Below are 18,982 nucleotides of genomic sequence, written 5' to 3' on the forward strand. Positions count from 1 at the left end.
AATTTGTTTTTTTTATGAAATTTGAATTTTTGTGGCTTTTTACTTCTGTCTTAAAGATCAAAGTTGGGGGGCGCCTGGGTGGCTCAGTCGTTAAGCGTCTGCCTTCGGCTCAGGTCATGATCCCAGGGTCCTGGGATCGAGTCCCACATCGGGCTCCCTGCTCGGCGGGAAGCCTGCTTCTCCCTCTCCCACTCCCCCTGCTTGTGTTCCCTCTCTCGCTGTGTCTCTCTCTGTCAAATAAATAAATAAAATCTTTAAAAAAAAAAAAAAAAAAAAAAAAAAAAAAGATCAAAGTTGGTATGTACAAAATATAGAAATTTCTAAGCATTAAGATATTTTCCCTCTCTTTAACCCTTTTCACTCCCATGCATCCCTCTTTCTCCCCCAGTCCCTCCCAACATAGAGGGGGAGGGGTTAGTATCTGTCATGGTGCATGCACATTTAATTGAAATTCATTCAATTGTGTTATATATTTTAACATGTGAAATTAATTGTGACCAATACATCCTTGCAAAATATTCAAGAATACAGAAATATCATTGTTATGAGCAACAACCACTTAAGAAAACTTTGCTCTTCGCCAAGCTACCTGTAAATTTTTTCGTGTATTTTATTGATGTCCTTATTCCAGTTTTAACATTTTTCCATTATTTTTTCCTTATTTTTTTCTGTTGATTTCTCATTTTTTTCTTTTTTTCCCACCCTTATATGTAATGAGATGTCTTATTTTTTTCATTTGCACTTATATTTTTATCATTTCCCATCTGTTAGCAATTGCATTTGAAAAATCATCTCAAACAATTTATTGTTTACAAAGTAAATGTTCTTTGACAACAAAATCTAGTTAGACTTTTACTGACATGTCATGTGAAGGCTGCCGCAAACGTATTTTCAATTTTCATTATTTTTTATTTCACTGATCATCATTACAACAAAGGATTTGGGATAGAAATGATCATTGCCTTTTCCTTTAATTATCTTGCAGAGAGGTATAGGAGTGAATATTTTTGTTTTCTGTATTAAATGTGGTAGGTAATGTAGAAAATGAAAATGTAGGTAAACAAAATGATTGAAAATTCCATGAAATATCAATTCTAAGACAGTCACAAGCAAGACTTTGGTATATATTTTAAAGAAGATATATTTCTATTTACATTATAGAGATTTCCCAAAAGGGTTATCCTTATTATAGTGTTTTCTGACTTGTTTGTTTAAAAATGGATTTTGAAGAGGCTTATAGTATACTTTCTCTTAGTTATATCTGAAGTAGAAATTGAGAATAAGTCTGTGTATTTGAGTAGATGTTTTAATATTTAAAACATTTAAAAAATGACAGTATTTTTCAAAAACTTGTGGCTCAAAACATCACTTTAGAGGGATACACTCAGAGAATAGCTGAGTTATTTTAAGTAAAATATATATGAGATGTTGTGATATATTAAATGATGTGTAGGGCAGCTAAAAATTTTTTGAGACTCAAATATCATAGGTATGTGTTTGTTCATGTGGGGCAATAGACTGTACATGTAATAATAATTCATTTGCTTTAAGTTTGTACCTATATAAAATTTGATTAATTTTCTTCTGAATCAAGTGATAAATACTATGTGACATGATATTATGTGTTAATAAACACTAAAATTTTTTAAATTATAATTATATTCCCAATTGATATATTTTTTACATGTCTTCTTAACGTGTAGGTGATGTCTCTCAAAAGTTTTTTTCTTCATTACCTTGTGGTGGACTTGGGGTAAGTATGAGTTTGTTTACTGCTTTTAAATAACATAAATTGCCAAAAATATCTCCTTTGATTTATCTATTCAGGCTGTGTCTCTGTAAAAGTTATCCTAGACTTCAGGATTGGCTAAATAATTTATAGGGCTCAATTCCCAGTAAACATGCAAATTGCTGTGCTCAAAACTTATTAAGAATTTCAAGATGGTGACACAGTGAATTAATCCAACTGTGGGGCTCTTCTAACTCTAGGGTTCTGTGGGACTGCACAGGTCACATTCCCGTAAAGCTAACTTTGCTAGACTTTTATGTAGCTGGAGAAAAGGTAACCCAAGAGGGTTTAACAGTTTTGCAGCAGAATTCAGTTCTCAATAGAGTCACACTGAGTATGCAAGTACATTATATTCCTGATGAAAATAGCATTAACTTCACAAAGTGCTTTGCCTTGTGGCACATTTTGTTTGTGAACCCCTAGGGCCATTTTTGTCTTCAGTAATTAACAAAGCCTTTTTCGACCCAGGATATTTATGCCACATTTCAAGGACAAATTTATTTGAATCCAGTGACATATGAAGAAAAATGTCTACATTTTTATGGATGATTAGAACACATCCTTTAACCTGAAATCTATTTAAAATTAACCCTTACCAGTAGCAAACTGTCATCCTATAGAACTAAGTGTTAAGTCATGTTAGGACAACACAATTCTAGATTAGGTTTCAAGGATTGAGAAATTTAAATCACTTAGGCTTCTTGAATATTGAAGGGAAAGAACTGTGTATGTCATATTTTAGGCAATATTTTGCTATAACTAAATTTTATACAGGGAAATGCCATATATTTTAAGTTAATTCTGTCGTTTTAGTGATTCTAGATTTCACAAGGATAATCTTTCTATTCCTTCACCTATGATTCTGCCCTCTCTAGATATAAGAATGGCAACTACAACACCCAATATCTGCTTGGATTTTACAGTGTGTTAACATACAACTGAGGTTTATAAGAGCTTTGTAAAATAGTTATTATTATTATTTTTTCTTCTACCCAAGAACTGTGCTTTTAATTTTTTTTCATAGTTTTAGCTCTTTTTTTAATTTTTTAATTTTTAAATTTTTATTGTTATGTTAATCACCATACATTACATCATTAGTTTTTGATGTAGTGTTCCATGATTCATTGTTTGTGCATAACACCCAGTGCTCCATGCAGAACGTGCCCTCTTTAATACCCATCACCAGGCTAACCCATCCTCCTACCCCCCCTCCCCTCTAGAACCCTCAGTTTATTTCTCAGAGTCCATAGTCTCTCATGGTTCGTCTCCCCCTCTGATTTCCCCCCCTTCATTCTTCCCCTCCTGCTATCTTCTTCTTCTTCTTCTTTTTTTTTTTTAACATGTATTGTATTATTTGTTTCAGAGGTACAGATCTGTGATTCAACAGTCTTGCACAATTCACAGCGCTCACCATAGCACATACCCTCCCCAATGTCTATCACCCAGCCACCCCATCCCTCCCACCCCCACCACTCCAGCAACTGTCAGTTTGTTTCTTGAGATTAAGAATTCCTCATATCAGTGAGGTCATATGATACATGTCTTTCTCTGATTGACTTATTTCGCTCAGCATAACACCCTCCAGTTCCATCCACGTCATTGCAAATGGCAAGATCTCATTCCTTTTGATGGCTGCGTAATATTCCATTGTATATATATACCACTTCTTCTTTATCCATTCATCTGTCGATGGACATCTTGGCTCTTCCCACAGTTTGGCTATTGTGGACATTGCTGCTATAAACATCGGGGTGCATGTACCCCTTCGGATCCCTACATTTGTATCTTTGGGGTAAATACCCAGTAGTACAATTGCTGGATCGTATGGTAGCTCTATTTTTAACTTTTTGAGGAACCTCCATACTGTTTTCCAGAGTGGCTGCACCAGCTTGCATTCCCACCAACAATGTAGGAGGGTTCCCCTTTCTCTGCATCCCTGCCAACATCTGTCGTTTCCTGACTTGTTAATTTTAGCCATGCTGACTGGTGTGAGGTGGTATCTCATTGAGGTTTTGATTTGGATTTCCCTGATGCCGAGTGATGTTGAGCACTTTTTCATTTGTCTGTTGGCCATTTGGATGTCTTCTTTGGAAAAATGTCTGTTCATGTCTTCTGCCCATTTCTTCATTGGATCATATGTTCTTTGGGTGTTGAGTATAAGAAGTTCTTTATAGATTTTGGATACTAGCCCTTTATCTGATATGTCATTTGCAAATATCTTCTCCCATTCTGTCGGTTGTCTTTTGGTTTTGTTGACTGTTTCTTTTGCTGTGCAAAAACTTTTTATCTTAATGAGGTCCCAATAGTTCATTTTTGCCCTTGCTTCCCTTGCCTTTGGTGATGTTTCTAGGAAGAAGTTGCTGCGGCTGAGGTTGAAGAGGTTGCTGCCTGTGTTCTCCTTTAGGATTTTGATGGACTCCTGTCTCATATTTAGGTCTTTCAACCATTTGGAGTCTATTTTTGTGTGTGGTGTAAGGAAATGGTCCAGTTTCATTCTTCTGCATGTGGCTGTCCAATTTTCCCAACACCATTTGTTGAAGAGACTGTCTTTTTTCCTAAAATAGTTATTATTAATACCATTTTGCAGATGAGAAACTCAAGGCTCAGAGAACTGACATTATTTTCCTGAAATCACACAGTAAAGGGTAAAAGGCTCAAAGTATGAGGTTGATGTGCATGTCCATGTGCAGGTGTTCTAAAAGAGCTCATTAGGTCCTTCCGTGATTTTCATCTTTTGTTTTGTTTTGTTTTGTTTTATTTTGTTTTAGGCCAGCCACAGTCCCTAGAGCCTAGCAGTGCAACAGTGTGGCTGGTATAGTGTGGTCCCTTTTGTGGCAACTCACCAGTGAGCTTCACTTTTTGACCCTGAGCACAAGACAGTCACCATCCTATTAATCCTTCCTTATTTTTAGCAAACCCACTGTGAAGCCAGGAACTTACAAAATCATTTGAGAAAGCAGAGGATAAACTGACTTTTAAAATAGGATTCATTGGCTTTTGTGCTTCTTTTATAAAATCCCAAGTGTTCATTTTAAAGGGAATGGCTGATTACCTGTGAATGAAGCAAAGAATGAAACAAAACTAATAGCTAATTAGAGGGTACAACGATGGAGAGAAAATCAAAGCTGTTATAAGAGTGATGGTCACCAAATTCCTACTCCTTTACACTTAATTCATGACCCAGAGCTGAAATGAGGACAACTCCTTAGGATCCACCTCCCAAGTCTGACTTGGATTGTGCCTGTACTACACTATCCCTTGATACACAAAGTACGTCTATTCATCTGCTGTAACCCATACCAAGGTAACTTCTTATTCTTTAGCTAGAACTGCTCTAGTAAACTCTTTGAAGTGCCCAAGGAATGAAGAATGAGTACTGCTTTTGTCCCTGTATGTCCAATACAAAGCACAGTCAGTATCAAAATAAGTCCTTACTAATGTCCCCAAACACTGACTTTATCCTTGGTGGCAGCAATGGTAGTAGGTAAATCTAGCTTCAGCAAGCAGAGGCAGGAGGTGGAAGACTGGATTAGTTTGACTTCAGTGCTGGAGAAGGCTGGAGAGAGGCACTTCTGTTTATTAGATTGGCCTCTTGGTCTTCTGAAGGTCTTCTGGTGGTTTTATGTAGGTCCAAGTGAATGTGAACATGTGTATGATGCATGTGTGTGCACGCACAAGCTTGTCCGTGTTGGTACTCTAGAGAACTAGTTTGATTTGGCCTTTTTTTTTTTCTTTTCCAGAAACCAAATTGTGTTCTTAGGCATTCAAAAACCTTCTTGCCCTTCAGATCTTGCGTTTTGATATAAGTCCTAAGAGAATCCTCTAGATTTGTACCAGTCCTTACCTTTGGGACAGTCCTAGACATATTAAATATACAAAGATAGCCAGTATGAACTGAGAGTGGTCCAACTTCACAACATGGGGCACTTCAGAGAACTTGGAAACCACCAAAATTGCTCTTGTGTTAAGGCACTCTTCCAGCTCACATTATTGGTTTAAATTCCAAAATACTTAATACTCCCCAATTATTAAAGTAAACTCCAGTCCCTAGAATATACACCATGCTACTAGGTGGCTTTAATATATACCTACTGAAGGCTGATGGATTGACTGGCTTCTGGGGAGACTGCGTGGGACATTGTGAAATCAGAAAATCCCTACTTCTTATTAAGTTTTCTGCTAAAATTGCATATGATAATTTTTTAAGTTTTTTAATTACAGTATAGTTAACATATAGTGTTATATTAGTTTTAGGTGTAAAATACAGTGATTCAACAATTCTAAACATTACCCAGTGCTCATCATGATAAGTGCACTTTTTGCTTATGATAATTTGCCAGTAGTTGGTTAAGTTGCTCAATGGGCAAATGGTATGTAAGGTGCTTTAAAGTATATTTTCCAGAATTGCATTTTGAGCAACAATCACAAGGGTTTCTAATTCCTTTTTGTTTGGTTCTCATTTTGTTTGTTACTATGGCAAGACTCACTTCTCATTAGTGTGTGATTGCACTACAAGAAAATGCCTCAGTTGCAGAGAGCATTTTACCAAATCCCAGGACTTGGCCATCATCTAATGAAATAGATAATTAAGGGACTCTGGAAATAAAAGCCAGTGCAGGACCACTTTAGTTCTCACTCCTAAGGGTATATCACTAAAAATAGTGATCATTTTTTTCTGGCCATCTGACCTGCTGCTGTGTGAAGAAATCTTGAAATCATTTCTCAGCTTTATTTTTCCCTCTTCACTTGATAGGCCACAAAAAAACCACAAAAGCAAGGACGAGCAGGCTTTTATGATAATGTCGTCATCAGCTCCCAGCTTCAAACGCTTCTGCGGCTTTTGAGTTGTCATTTATAACTTGGAACTGAATCGACCCATAATTCCCTTGATACACTTAGAGAAATTGATAACAGACTCTGCACTTCTTTTATGGCTCGGAGGAGGCAACTCCAATCACATCACTATTGGCAGGCAATATTATTTTTTGACATGGTTGTAAAAGTATAAAGGAGCTTATGGCATTTGTTTAGATGAGGAATGGGCTCTCAAGCTGTGCTGGGGTTTATAGGACCAGATTAGTGAGAAGCAAAGGGAATATGATGTTTGCAAACAGGATATGATTTTATATATAAGTTTGGGTTTCATGCTCTGTTCCCTGGGGAAAGCCCTGCAGACAGCAGAGAATTCCACTTTTATCCTACAACAGACAAGCTCCTGGTGCCAAAAGGCAGAAAAATAAACGTGGTCAATGGGCAGTGTCAGACCCTTAATTGGAGGAGGAGGAGCTGTGGAAGAGGCAGAACAGTTCCCTAGGAGGAATGAGGAATTGCTGAGCATGGGCAGAATCTGGGCCCGCCTAACTGGTCAAAGATGTGCCAAAAATGAGGCTCTGTGAGTTTTAATCAAGGTACCTTCTCTAGCAGCAACTCAGTCAGTCTGTGAACACGAGGCTGGCTTTTTATTACAAACTTTTACTCTGCCCGTATTCTATTTGATTACTCCTAAATCTGACACACTGTGGAGGTTAGAGATGTCATTTTTGTGATTTGGAAAGGGAGAGATGGAGAGAAGGATTAGGTGGTTATGGGGAGGTAATTTAAGGCTCATTTCAATTGCCCTGAGGTTTTCAGCAGACATTTCAGTTATGTACTAACTATACTCACTGTATAGGAGGCAGGTTTGGATGAAATGTCTCAAGTTTTCTTTCATTCTGTCAAACTTAAAATGTAAGCTCTCCCCTCTGATATATAAAATTTACATATATGTAAATACTACACATATACACACACACACACATACATTCAAAAGAAAATTGTCTGCTATTTTCTACTACATTTGTATCTTTGTATTATTTTACCCGTTACGTTACATTGGGTCTTCCCCATAACAGTAAAAAAAGAAAAAGATGTTCTGGTGGCAAGTCTTTTAAAGGACCTCTCTGACTTTCTCTTTTGTATTATAATATCAGAAAATGATTTATCTTATGACCAAATCTGTGGACATACAGTTAAATTCAGTGTAACAGAAATATTTGATTAATACATTTTTCTCCTGCTATTTAGAGTGGTTTTCTTTGAAACACAATCAGTAATTTAGAAGACATAACATATTGCCATCAAATGAAGAGTGAAGGGCAGGAAAAAGAAGACTTTTTGCCAGTGATTAGATAAGGTGCAGGAATGCAAAGACTAATGAGACCCCTTTTCTCAGTTGCTCATAGCCTGTTCATTGTGCTGATTTGGACAAATGTGCTTTGAGAACACAGAGGAGGGGGCTTCCAGAACAGAAAAGAAAGAAGAGCGTTGTTGGGACTATTTAAGTAGTAATAAGCTAAATAAAATTTCAAGAATGATAAGGAATGAACATATTTTATGAGTTTGTGGGAGGGGTATGGGGGTGCATATCCAGGCATTAATTGTTTAGGCCATAATAACACACCATGTTTTTAACAGTCACACTAAGCTATTGCTGATTAGTAAGGAATTTTTTTTCCCTAAAGCAACAACAACAAAAAACCTAATGTTTATGCCAAAATTTGTACGTTCTGAAGTTTTGATATTGAGTCAGTAACCCCTTCCTTTTATCATAAGTATACGCATTATGTGCTATTTCCACCCAGTTATCCTGAGCAGGCACAATGTCTGTTGTTACATCTGCAGAAAGATGTGGGGGTGGCATCTGTTTCTTACATGCAGTAATCAGGATAATGTCGATTTCCCCTGTATTAATGTTAAAGCCAAGCTCAAACTTGGCTTGCAGTCAGTGCTTCATTTCCTCCACTGCTGCTATCAGAGATGCATCACAGCCCTCTTCCCTCCAGCACAGTGAGGATCCGTTAAGATTTGGAATCTGTCTTTTCCCCATCTCCTCTTCTCCTATTTGAATTTTCATTGGTTTTAAACTGGATGCAAATGATACTAGCAGGAACACCCCATAGCACCTGGAAAAAGTAAAACTGATAAGCTGCCCTAGTGAAATTGTTTCAGAGTTTTGGTTCATGATGTGGATTCCACAAAAAGATCATGTTGCCCCAGATGTGGAAAATACAGTACAAAATATTATGCAAGCTAGGAAATCCCTTCTAAATAACAAAGGAATTTTCTAATATTGCATAGATTATGCTAATTGTATATACTCAATAATAGTTGCAGGGAAGTAGATGACACTCCCCACAGAAATAAACATATATACATAACTCTGTGTTTACTACTAAATGTAAAATTGTATATAATCTTTAAGTGTCTAGTGTTCATTGTAGGAAAGAGGGCAATTAGAAATGAAAACCTTAACTTCCTCCCTAATTCACTTAGCTGTAGTATCTCATTTGTGATTAAATTCTTTCTATTGCTTTTACTTTATGGCTAAGCACAACAGGATACATTTTGAAATTCCATTTTCATTTTCTTATTTAAAGTACACATGAATATAAGAACAGCTATTAAAATTCTTCTGTTGTCAACATGAGATACCTTAAAAATGCCATCATCAAAACTGTATACATGTGTTTTTCACATTCTCAGGACCACAACACCTATAAAAACTATATGAGCAACACTGTCAACCAAAGTAATGTCAAACGCAGAGAAGAAAATATATCCATTTCTGGAATTTCTTGTTCTATAATTTTTCTCTGGTCTATAATTTGATTTCTCTAAAGAAATTGAAACGTAGACTCTCCTGTTGCTAAAGGTAAATGGATTTGATGAACATTAAGCTTTGGATTCAAGAAATTTATAGTTCTATGAAACAAAAACGCTGAGAAATTAAAAAGTACTTGAATAAATTTGAATATACAATCATCTGCTGGTTGCCACTTCTGACTGTCAAGAAAACATAAGGCCTGAGTTTAGATGAACTTTTAGAGTTGATAAAGGAAACAGAACTACTTAGAAAAAAGGAATCTTTGGTCAGTTTCTATGTTGTGCAGCTTGGAATGCAGCTAAATCCTGGCCCATCTCACCTTTTCATTTTGATGTGGAAAAACTGCATTAATATTTTCATTTGTCATATTTCTACCCTGGATAGTTTCTGATCCAGATATTCATCCCTACAACAAACTAATATCCAACACAGAATATCGATACAACGTTATTGGATTTGTCTTTGTTAAGTGTTTTGACAAAGAAAGTTTAGTAAAGCGTAATTTCTCCATTTTCAGGTTATATCATTTTCTTTCAAAATCCAAAACTAAAATTAGTTTACTGAATGCTTGAGCCATAACAAGCAGTTCATGGCATATTCCCTCAGACTTAATCATTCCAAACTCCTGGGTAGAACCTATAGCTCCTGACTTCTAGGCAAGCAGCATCGTTATTACTATACAAGGTCTTATTTTAAGATTAAAATAATAAGTGAAATTAAGGACTTGAAAGACTAATCAATGACTTAGCAACAAAGCTTTTAAATGAAGACTATTAAAAGACTGCTATATTTGAAAATGACATGCATCCAAAATCACTTGGTTAGTTTATTTTGTTACTATATTCTAAATAATATGGCGTATATGGTCTCTAATTAATATTTACTGTGGACACATGTAAATATCCTTTAAAGTGATCCTGTACCATTTTGAAGTGTTTCCATTCAAAGAAATAAAAAATAAGCCTGAAGATAGTGAAATTCTTTGCTGCTAAAGACATTACTTTTTTTCCCCCTTAACCTATTGCCTCTCCTTTAGACATTTCAACATTATTCATTCAATTTTAAATAAACAGGTATTGAGAGACTCCTATGTGCTAAGTATGGAGCAACTCTAGCTGCATATTCTTCTTTTAGATTTTTTATTTTCTTTTCAGTTCTCACTCATATCCCTTATTATGGATACCACTTTACTCTGTGTTAATCTTCCTCCCTTTATATTCATCAACTTTGGTGAGAAGGACCTGGGAGTCCATGGTGATATGGACTGAAGGCAAAATATCTGGTCTTTTCATTGAACGAGATCCAAAGTTATTTTTCTAATTAAATATTTGTACAAGACAGGCTTCCTTTCTCAGTTTTCTTTGACAGAGGCATCATATCTTCATTTTGAGAGCTACTAAGTGCATTATCCAGCGTCAGCTAACTATTCTATTAAAAGCAAGTATGAAAGAAGTCAAATACCCAATACTAATTGGCTTTAGGCTTAAAATACTTACAGCTTCTGGAGGCTACCTCAACTTGGGGCAGAATTCATTCACTCATTTATTCACTTGTTAACATAATAAATATTTATTGATTGCTTATTATAAGCCAGGAACTGTAAGTACAGCAATGAGTAAAACAGAAGAAAAATTCTATCCTGGTGGAACTTACATTCTTGTGGGGAAGACAGATAAACAAATACCCATTAGTTCAAATATGTGTTCGTAATGATGAATATTATGTAGAGAAGAAAGCAAGGAAAGAAGATGGTATGGAATCTGGGGACAGAAATGGTGGTTAATGGGAAGTGTTACCTTTTGGAGCTTGGCATTGATGAGTGAGGGATGATCTGGGCGTCCTGGCTTCTTGTGGTGATTAACTTAAGGAGGGATAGTAGGGGGCACCAGAGTAGGCTTGTCCAGACTGCTCAGAGTTCTGGGTCCCCATCTTCACTCCTGCCTATGAAAATGTGACCATCTTGGGGGGTAGGGTTGTTCTATCTAGAACACACAGAATTCCTGGCCTCCTTTTTGACTCCTGGATTGAGGTGTGGTGGATTTATAGTCACACCTTGAGATCCTGAAATCTCTCTTAAGATCTGACCTTGGAGGTATGGAGGAGCTTGAAAGTGGGGGCACAATTATCCAAGCTGTGGCTGTGAGACATCTGAGTAGCTCCAGATCTTAGCAGCATTGTGTGCTTTGGGGTTATTTGGACATAGTTTCCCATTTAAATTGTGCAGCTGCAAATTAGATACAATACTCTAACACCTGTCCATTTTCAAGTATATTGCAAATGCCCTGACATTTGCATTATATTTCCGAGTGGTTTTTCATGTACATTTTAGCTGCTTCTTTAGTAGACACTATTATATTGTGTCCTCAGTTGTCTCTAGCTGGTCCTTGCTGATTTATATCTGAGCTGCTAGATTCAGGGTAACTGATTTATTGATCCCATTAGATTAGTGCATGAAGCAGAGTATGATGACTTCTCTATTTGTTCATGACGAATTGTGTGTTGCATGTATATAGCACAAGGAACACAAACTTTGGAGTCTGAAATCCAGGGCTGTTTTTCTATTAACTTTCTGTTTGTGATACTCAGTGTCTTCATTATTAAATGGGATGAATCGATAAAAAATTTCAGCTAAATTATATAGGGCTGTACTCTAAACATCTAACTAAAATTATAACCCTTAACTTTGACCCAGAAGGTTGACTTAATGAAGGGATGATCTATTAGGTGAGATGTTCTGGCCTCAGCAGGGACAGAAAACCCTTTCAAACATACCTATTGATTCTCATAGAACTGGACTAATTCAGTCTCACATCAGAGAGTAGCCATTCTTTACATGCAGCTCCCAATGATAACCTACCTCATGTCTTTTAATCCTCACAGCATTCCCAGAAGTCTTGTTACTAAAGGTGTAACTGAGGCTTCCTATTCTGCAGAAAAGGAAACTGAGGCTCAGAGAGGGGACTAACTTGTTCAAGTCACACAATTAGTAGGTGGTGAAGTAGAGATCTCTGATTCCCAAGCTCTTAACCACAGTACTATGCACGCACAACTCACCATAATGTCAATCTCATATGATTATCAGCACTCATTTCCCAAATGAGAATAATCCTAGCCATAAGAAAGCACAATTGTTTCTTTTGCCAAGAGCATTCTTTTTATTGTAATTCCTATGAAGTATTAAATCCATGCACTCAGACATCATTAATTTGGGGCAAAAAATTATGAACCTCTACACAGCATTTTAATTCGAACTAGACAGTGAAAAATCTCTGCCATTGGACCAAACTACTGTGGGAAGAGTTAGAGAGACTCTCATTAAGAGTTAATTAAGCTGTCTTGGTAGGAACAGGGATCTAATATGCACTGTCTAGTGATTACAAGGATTAGAACATTATGAAATACCCTTTTCACAGTATATTCATCAGATTAAATGAAGTAGTAAGAAAATACTGAGATGGTATTACTTGGCTCTATTTCTAACTCAGTCTTGATAGGACTGACCAGATTACTGTGAATAACAACAATAAGGACTCTTAGATTCCTTGAATGACCACATAAGCCACAAGAATTCATATATTATTGGCAAATCCTTGATTCCACTAGTATCTTAAGAATCCTTAGAGTCTCAAGATGTAGCATTTTGCCACAACAAATATGTTCCTGTACTTATTCTTATCACTGGCACATAAATAGCAAAGGGATATTTTTCTGAAGATGGAGGGTGACTTAGAAATTGTACATGCAAGGTCAGTAGGGCTGCCAGAAAGCAGTTGATCATACTGGAAGGGGGTTTGCGGTAGAGCAGTAATGTACATGGCATGCCCCTTGTCTCTTCCAGCTGCTCCATTAATAGTTCACGCCTTCTTTCCATATGGAATATCGGTCACAGTATTCATTCATCATATCCATGGTTTTACTTGGAATCTGAAGGTCCTCCCTATAGCCACTCTGGTTCTTTTTCATCTCACCATGACTAAAGAAGCTAAGGTGTGGGCATTATAACCTACAAGTGATCCCAAAGGAATGGGCTGTCATTCATGTGTTCCTCCCATTGTGGAACAAAAGAGAGGAAGCATGTGGGTTCCCCACCCATTGTCATCATAAATCCATCCCAGCTCCATTTCAAAAGTCTCAAGATTTCAGCAGAGCATCCAACATGAAATGAATATATACATTCAAAGAACTGGCATGTTGTATCACATGGAGAAGGGAGAACACCCATTGTTAAAGGCTGCAGAGCAAGCCAAAGAATAAAGAATACCATAGGTCCTCAGCCCAGAAATATGACTGTCAACATTATCATATGAGAGGAAAAAGTGACAGTCACCTAGAGTTATAGAAGGCTCTCGAGAGTTTTTGAAGTATTGCTACCTAAATAACGGCAGAACTCACCCTGAGTGGTTTTATGATTTTAGGAGATATGTCCTTCTGTCCAGACCTGGAGTCAGAGAAATCAGCAAAGCAGTCTCTCTTTTAGTAATTATTGTTTATCTGAAGTCAGTTCATTCATTCTTTCTTTCTTTCCCTCTCTCTTTCCCTCCCTCTTTCTTTCCCTCCCTCTTTCTTTCCTTCTTTCCCTCCCTCTTTCTTTCCTTCTTTCCTTCTTTCTTTCTTTCTTTCTTTCTTTCTTTCTTTCTTTCTTTCTTTCTTTCTTTCTTTCTTTCTTTCTTTCTTTCTTTCTTTCTTTCTTTCTTTCTTTCTTTCTTTCTTTCTTTCTTTCTTTCTTTCTTTCTTTCATTTGGAAGAGAGAAAGCATGCATGAATGGAGGGGGAGGGGCAGAAGGAGAGGGAGAGAGAATCTTTTAAGCAGGCTCCACCCTGAGCGCAGAGCCGACATGGGGCTCGATCTCATGACCCTGAGATCATGACCTGAGCCAAAATCTAGAGTTGGATGCTTAACCAACTGAGCCACCGAGACGCCCCTCTTCATCTTTAAAATGGGGACAGTCAGGCCTCTCTTATTGCATTATTGTGAGGATCAAATGTAATGATGTAGGTTATCTGTGGCAACTGTGTGTAGAGAGTGGACACTACTCCACTCTGATGAGTGGCCCTAATTAGGTCTTGTTTTGCAAAGAATAAATAAGCTGCTACCTCAAGGGTGTGATCTAAAAGATTCTTCAAAGCCCTGAAACCTTCAGGTCTCATCTGACATCATACAACCCAACTAGTGTTCTCCCATTAGAATCATGGCACTTTAGGGTGACTAGTAAGGCGAGAGCAGGGATTTTTTTTTTTTTTAAGATTTTATTTATTTGACAGAGAGACACAGCAGGAGAGGGAACACAAGCAGGGGGAGTTGAAGAGGGAGAAGCAGACTTCCTGCTGAGCAGGGAGCCCGATGCAGGGCTTGATCCCAGGACCCTGGGATCATGACCTGAGCCCAAGGAAGATGCTTAACGACTGAGCCACCCAGGCACCCGGAGCGGGGATTGTTTTTAGAAGCCCTTGTGATGAGGCACATGGGCAGAAAAACTTGATTTAGATATTGGAATATTTGGATTCAAATCTCCACATTGTCACTGCTTCAAAAGTGTTTCTCTAAGATATAGATTCTAATTCAATAGAACTGGATGGGGCCTAAGATTCTGCCTCTCTTATAAACACCCATACATGTGATGTCAGTGTTGCTGATCCATGGACCACACTTTGAGTGACAAGATCCTATGTGACTGTGGATGGGCAAATCATTTAATTTTTCTGGGCTTCCATTTATTTACCTCTGAAGTAGAGGTGATTAATTAAACATGGTTTGTCATCCCCTTTGGGGATCAAATACAGCATTACTATGTGGTAATACTTTATCCAAATTTAAATCAACTTTTTAAAAAATCAATTTTTCTGGATAAATCAGATAGTAGGCTTCAATTAGCTTGACATTGAAGATCTGGTTGATTAAGACTTATAGGGATAGGGATGCCTGGGTGGCTCAGTTGGTTTAGTGTTCAGCTCTTGATTTTGGCTCAGGTCATGATCTCAGGGCTGTTGGACTGAGCCCTAAATCAGGCTCCGCATTCAGCAGGGAGTCTGCTTGAGATCCTCTCTTTCTCTCTCAAATAAATAAATAAATCTAAAAAAAAAAAAAGACTTGCAGGGATAACCTGTCTCCTTTGGGCAATAGTTATAAAAAATGGAAATTCTATGAGGAGAAGGGGTGAACCATGACAACAGAGGTCTGGGGCACTAGGAGTACCCCAGATGTTGCTGGTTGTCAAGCCAGAGAAAGGAGGCACCTATTGCTAGCAAATGAAAGCTATAAATCTAGGTGTGGTGCTAACTGAAGAATAGAGAAATGTTCTTCACTAAATTAGTGATGTAATGCAGGACTTCAGTGGGGAGTGGATTTTCACATTTTAGATTTTTTAGCCACAGTCAAACCCTGTCAAGAAATATATTACATAGAATTAACCTTTTTTCATTCATTAATTGATTTTCTTGACATTTATTAAGGATCTATTATGTGTCAGACCCTGAAGATACCCATAGCCCTGCACTCATGGCACTTAACACTAGCTCTCATCATATATCATTAAGAAAATATCTATAGAACACACAATATAGAAAATCTTTTTTTAAGTTCCTATCTGTATTTGTTCAGCCTGCCGTAAAAAGATATCACTGACTGGGTAACTTAAACAACAAATTGTTGTTTACTAGCAGCTATATAAATATAAGGTGTTCCTAAACAATAGCTCAAGTATGCCCATGAAGTCAAAATTGATTGCTTTCCAAGCTTCACAGTCATCCTGCATTTGGAACATCATATAACTAGCCTATACTGCAAAGAAATCCAGAGAGAACAGAAAAAAAAAACAAACACATACAAAACAAACAAAACAAAAACATGTACTTAAAAAACCTGATTAACTTTTTAAATAATCATTCCCCCTTTCTTCTTGAGATGCTAATGCCCAGGGTAGAAAAATATGTGCCTTTATCCTATCCCTGACAGCAATGAAGATTTGGTCAACTCTATGTTGTTTTAAAAATATATATATATTTTTATAGTTCTAGAGATTAGAAGTTCAAGATCAAGTTGTAGGCAGGATTCGTTTCTCCTTAGGCCTCTCTCCTTGGTTTGCAGATGGCCAGTTTTTCAGTGTCCTCACATGACTTTTTGTGTGTGTGTGCACATCACTGGTGTCTCTTCCTCTACTTACAAGGATACCGGTCATGCTACCTCGTTAAAGGCCCTATGTATAAATATGGTCACTTTGAGGTTAGGTCTTTATCATTTGCATTTGGGGGAGCACAATTCCATCCCTAACAATATCCGTATCTATGGTTGACTTTGATTGAAATCCCAGTTCTGTGCCTTATCAACTGTGTAACTGTTCGAGTTACTTAAGCTCTCTGAAGCTGAGATTCCTCTTTTGTAAAAGCGACTAAAAATACCTTTATGAGGCTATCATGGGGAATGAATTAGGTAATGTTTCTAAAATGTTTAACACAGTGTCCAGCACTTACTTGGTGCTCCAATCCATCCCCTACATCTTTCTTTAGATACTGACCAGAGATACTTACTTTATGCTTTCTTTGGGTAATAAATTTGACTTTATTATCTCTTCCACTGAATTCACTAACAAACTAGGCTTTTCTCTCTCTGAATCTTTCCTACTCCCACCCCCACTTTTACTCTTCCTGGAAAGAAAATATGTACTGGAATCTTCAGCTCTAGACCATAAGAATAGAGGCTTGAGGATAGAAAAATACTGAAATTCTCAAATACCTCTTAAGTGAAAAAAGGTATTCTATTTCCTAAAACAAACAAGACATTTGGCTTGCAGATGCCATTATACATACTGTATAGAGCTTAAAACAGAATAAGCTATGTGGAAAAATTAAAACTAAAGTTTCTTAGAAATTAAATCAAACTGAAATGATTTCAGTGATTTAAAGATATTAGATAATTTCTAAGTTACCGAATCAGGATACTGTCTGCAGAAATAGCTGATCCACAATGGATGATCAATTTAAATGATATACTTTACCTGATATACATTACCTGCTGTAATGCAAAAGTTAAAAAGATGCTTAATTTCTTTCATAGTTTTAACTTTTATACAATGTGCCTAAAATGGCACAGAATCAGTACTGTGATGAAAACCTCTTTCTTTGTTGAGTCTGGTGTCTCTCAGGAGGTTTCTAGGGGCATCTGATCATTATTTAAGCTTAAACTCAATTATTCAGAAATGCCCCGTGGCCCAAGCAGCAGCATAGCATAGCAGCAGCTGCTTACTCAACTGCTTAGTATTGGCTGAGGAGTTTTAGTTCCCAACTTTGAGGGTGAAATATTCAAGGCATCCGTGGAAGAATCATGTACAACATTAACCATGCACAGTGCATATGAAACCTGTTCTGTTAATGGGTAAATTAGTATTATATTTAATTCTGGGAATATTTCCGAAAAGAATCAACAAACTGCGTTTATACAAAGGAGACTGTGCCTAAATTCCTTTTCTTCTAAGTCATTCTCTTTCCCTTTTAAATACTTTCACATCCACTTTCAGTACAGGTAGCTTAATTTCTATCATGTGCGGCTTTTCAGAGCATTAGCTTTGTTTCGGGTGCCAATGATTGAGCTACGCTGGATGTGCTTGGAAAAGGCGAACATTCATTCAGGAAACTCCAGTTGAACTAGATCCATATGCAGCTAAAAAAAAAAAAAAAAAAAAAAAAAAAAATGTAGCCTTCTGATTAGAAGTAGTTTCTGGCTTCCAGCAATATCACAGATGATTTTTGTTTTTGATGTGCTGCAGAATAGAAAGTAATGTTGGAACCAAAACTCTGGGATTTTTTTACTTAGTGAACATTTACTGAGAGCTTACTGCTTTCACTATTGTGTTGCACTATATTAAGCACTTTGCATGCATTGACTAATGCTAATAATAATCCTATGACAAAGGCAGTATAATCCTATGAAGAAGGTGGTATCATCTCCATTTTTATTTAGAGTTTGGTTAATAAGCTTGTCCAAGTTTGAACAATTTGTAAGTGGTAGTTTTTAAGGTCTTATTGTTGGTCATTCTCTCTTGGTGTATGACTTATCTTATGCAGGCTAATTTATTAATAAAACTACTTCCATGGGGTGCCTGGGTGACTCAGTTGGTTAAGCATCCAACTCTTAGTTTTGGCTCAGGTCATGATCTCAGGGTCGAGAGCTTGAGCTCTGTGTCGGGTTTGCAGTCAGAGGGGAGTCTGCTTGAGATTCTTTCTCTCCCTGTACCTCCACCTCTATTTTTCTCCCACCTCCTGTGTGGGCGCTCTCTCTCTCAAATAAATAAGTAAAATCTAAAAAAAAAAAAAAAAAAGGCAGTAATTAAAAGAAAAAAACTAACACATTTTTTTTTAAGATTTATTTATTTATTTTAGAGAGCGAGCGTGCGTGCATGCGCACATGCACAAGTTGGGGGAGGGGAAAGGGAGAGGGAGAGAGAAAATGTTCTCCAGTAGACTCCCCACTGACCGAGCCCTACGTGGGACTTGATTCCATGACCGTGAGATCATGACCTGAGCTAATATCAAGTGTCAGTTGCTCAACCGTCTGAGCC

At 37.2% G+C, this 18,982-nt stretch overlaps 1 protein-coding gene across 9 annotated transcripts in view; it reads left to right on the forward strand.

Annotated features, from left to right (window-relative positions):
• Nucleotides 1-18,982, forward strand: part of HDAC9 (histone deacetylase 9) — a 911,036-nt gene that overhangs the window by 643,601 nt on the left and 248,453 nt on the right. For all 9 annotated transcript variants that reach the window (XM_078059350.1, XM_078059344.1, XM_078059346.1 and 6 more), the window contains one exon: nt 1,704-1,753. In XM_078059350.1, coding sequence (XP_077915476.1) covers nt 1,704-1,753 — 50 coding nt within the window. The remainder of the gene's footprint in view (nt 1-1,703; nt 1,754-18,982) is intronic.

Source organism: Halichoerus grypus, chromosome 12, assembly GCF_964656455.1.
Source record: "Halichoerus grypus chromosome 12, mHalGry1.hap1.1, whole genome shotgun sequence".
Taxonomy (NCBI): Eukaryota; Metazoa; Chordata; class Mammalia; order Carnivora; family Phocidae; genus Halichoerus; species Halichoerus grypus.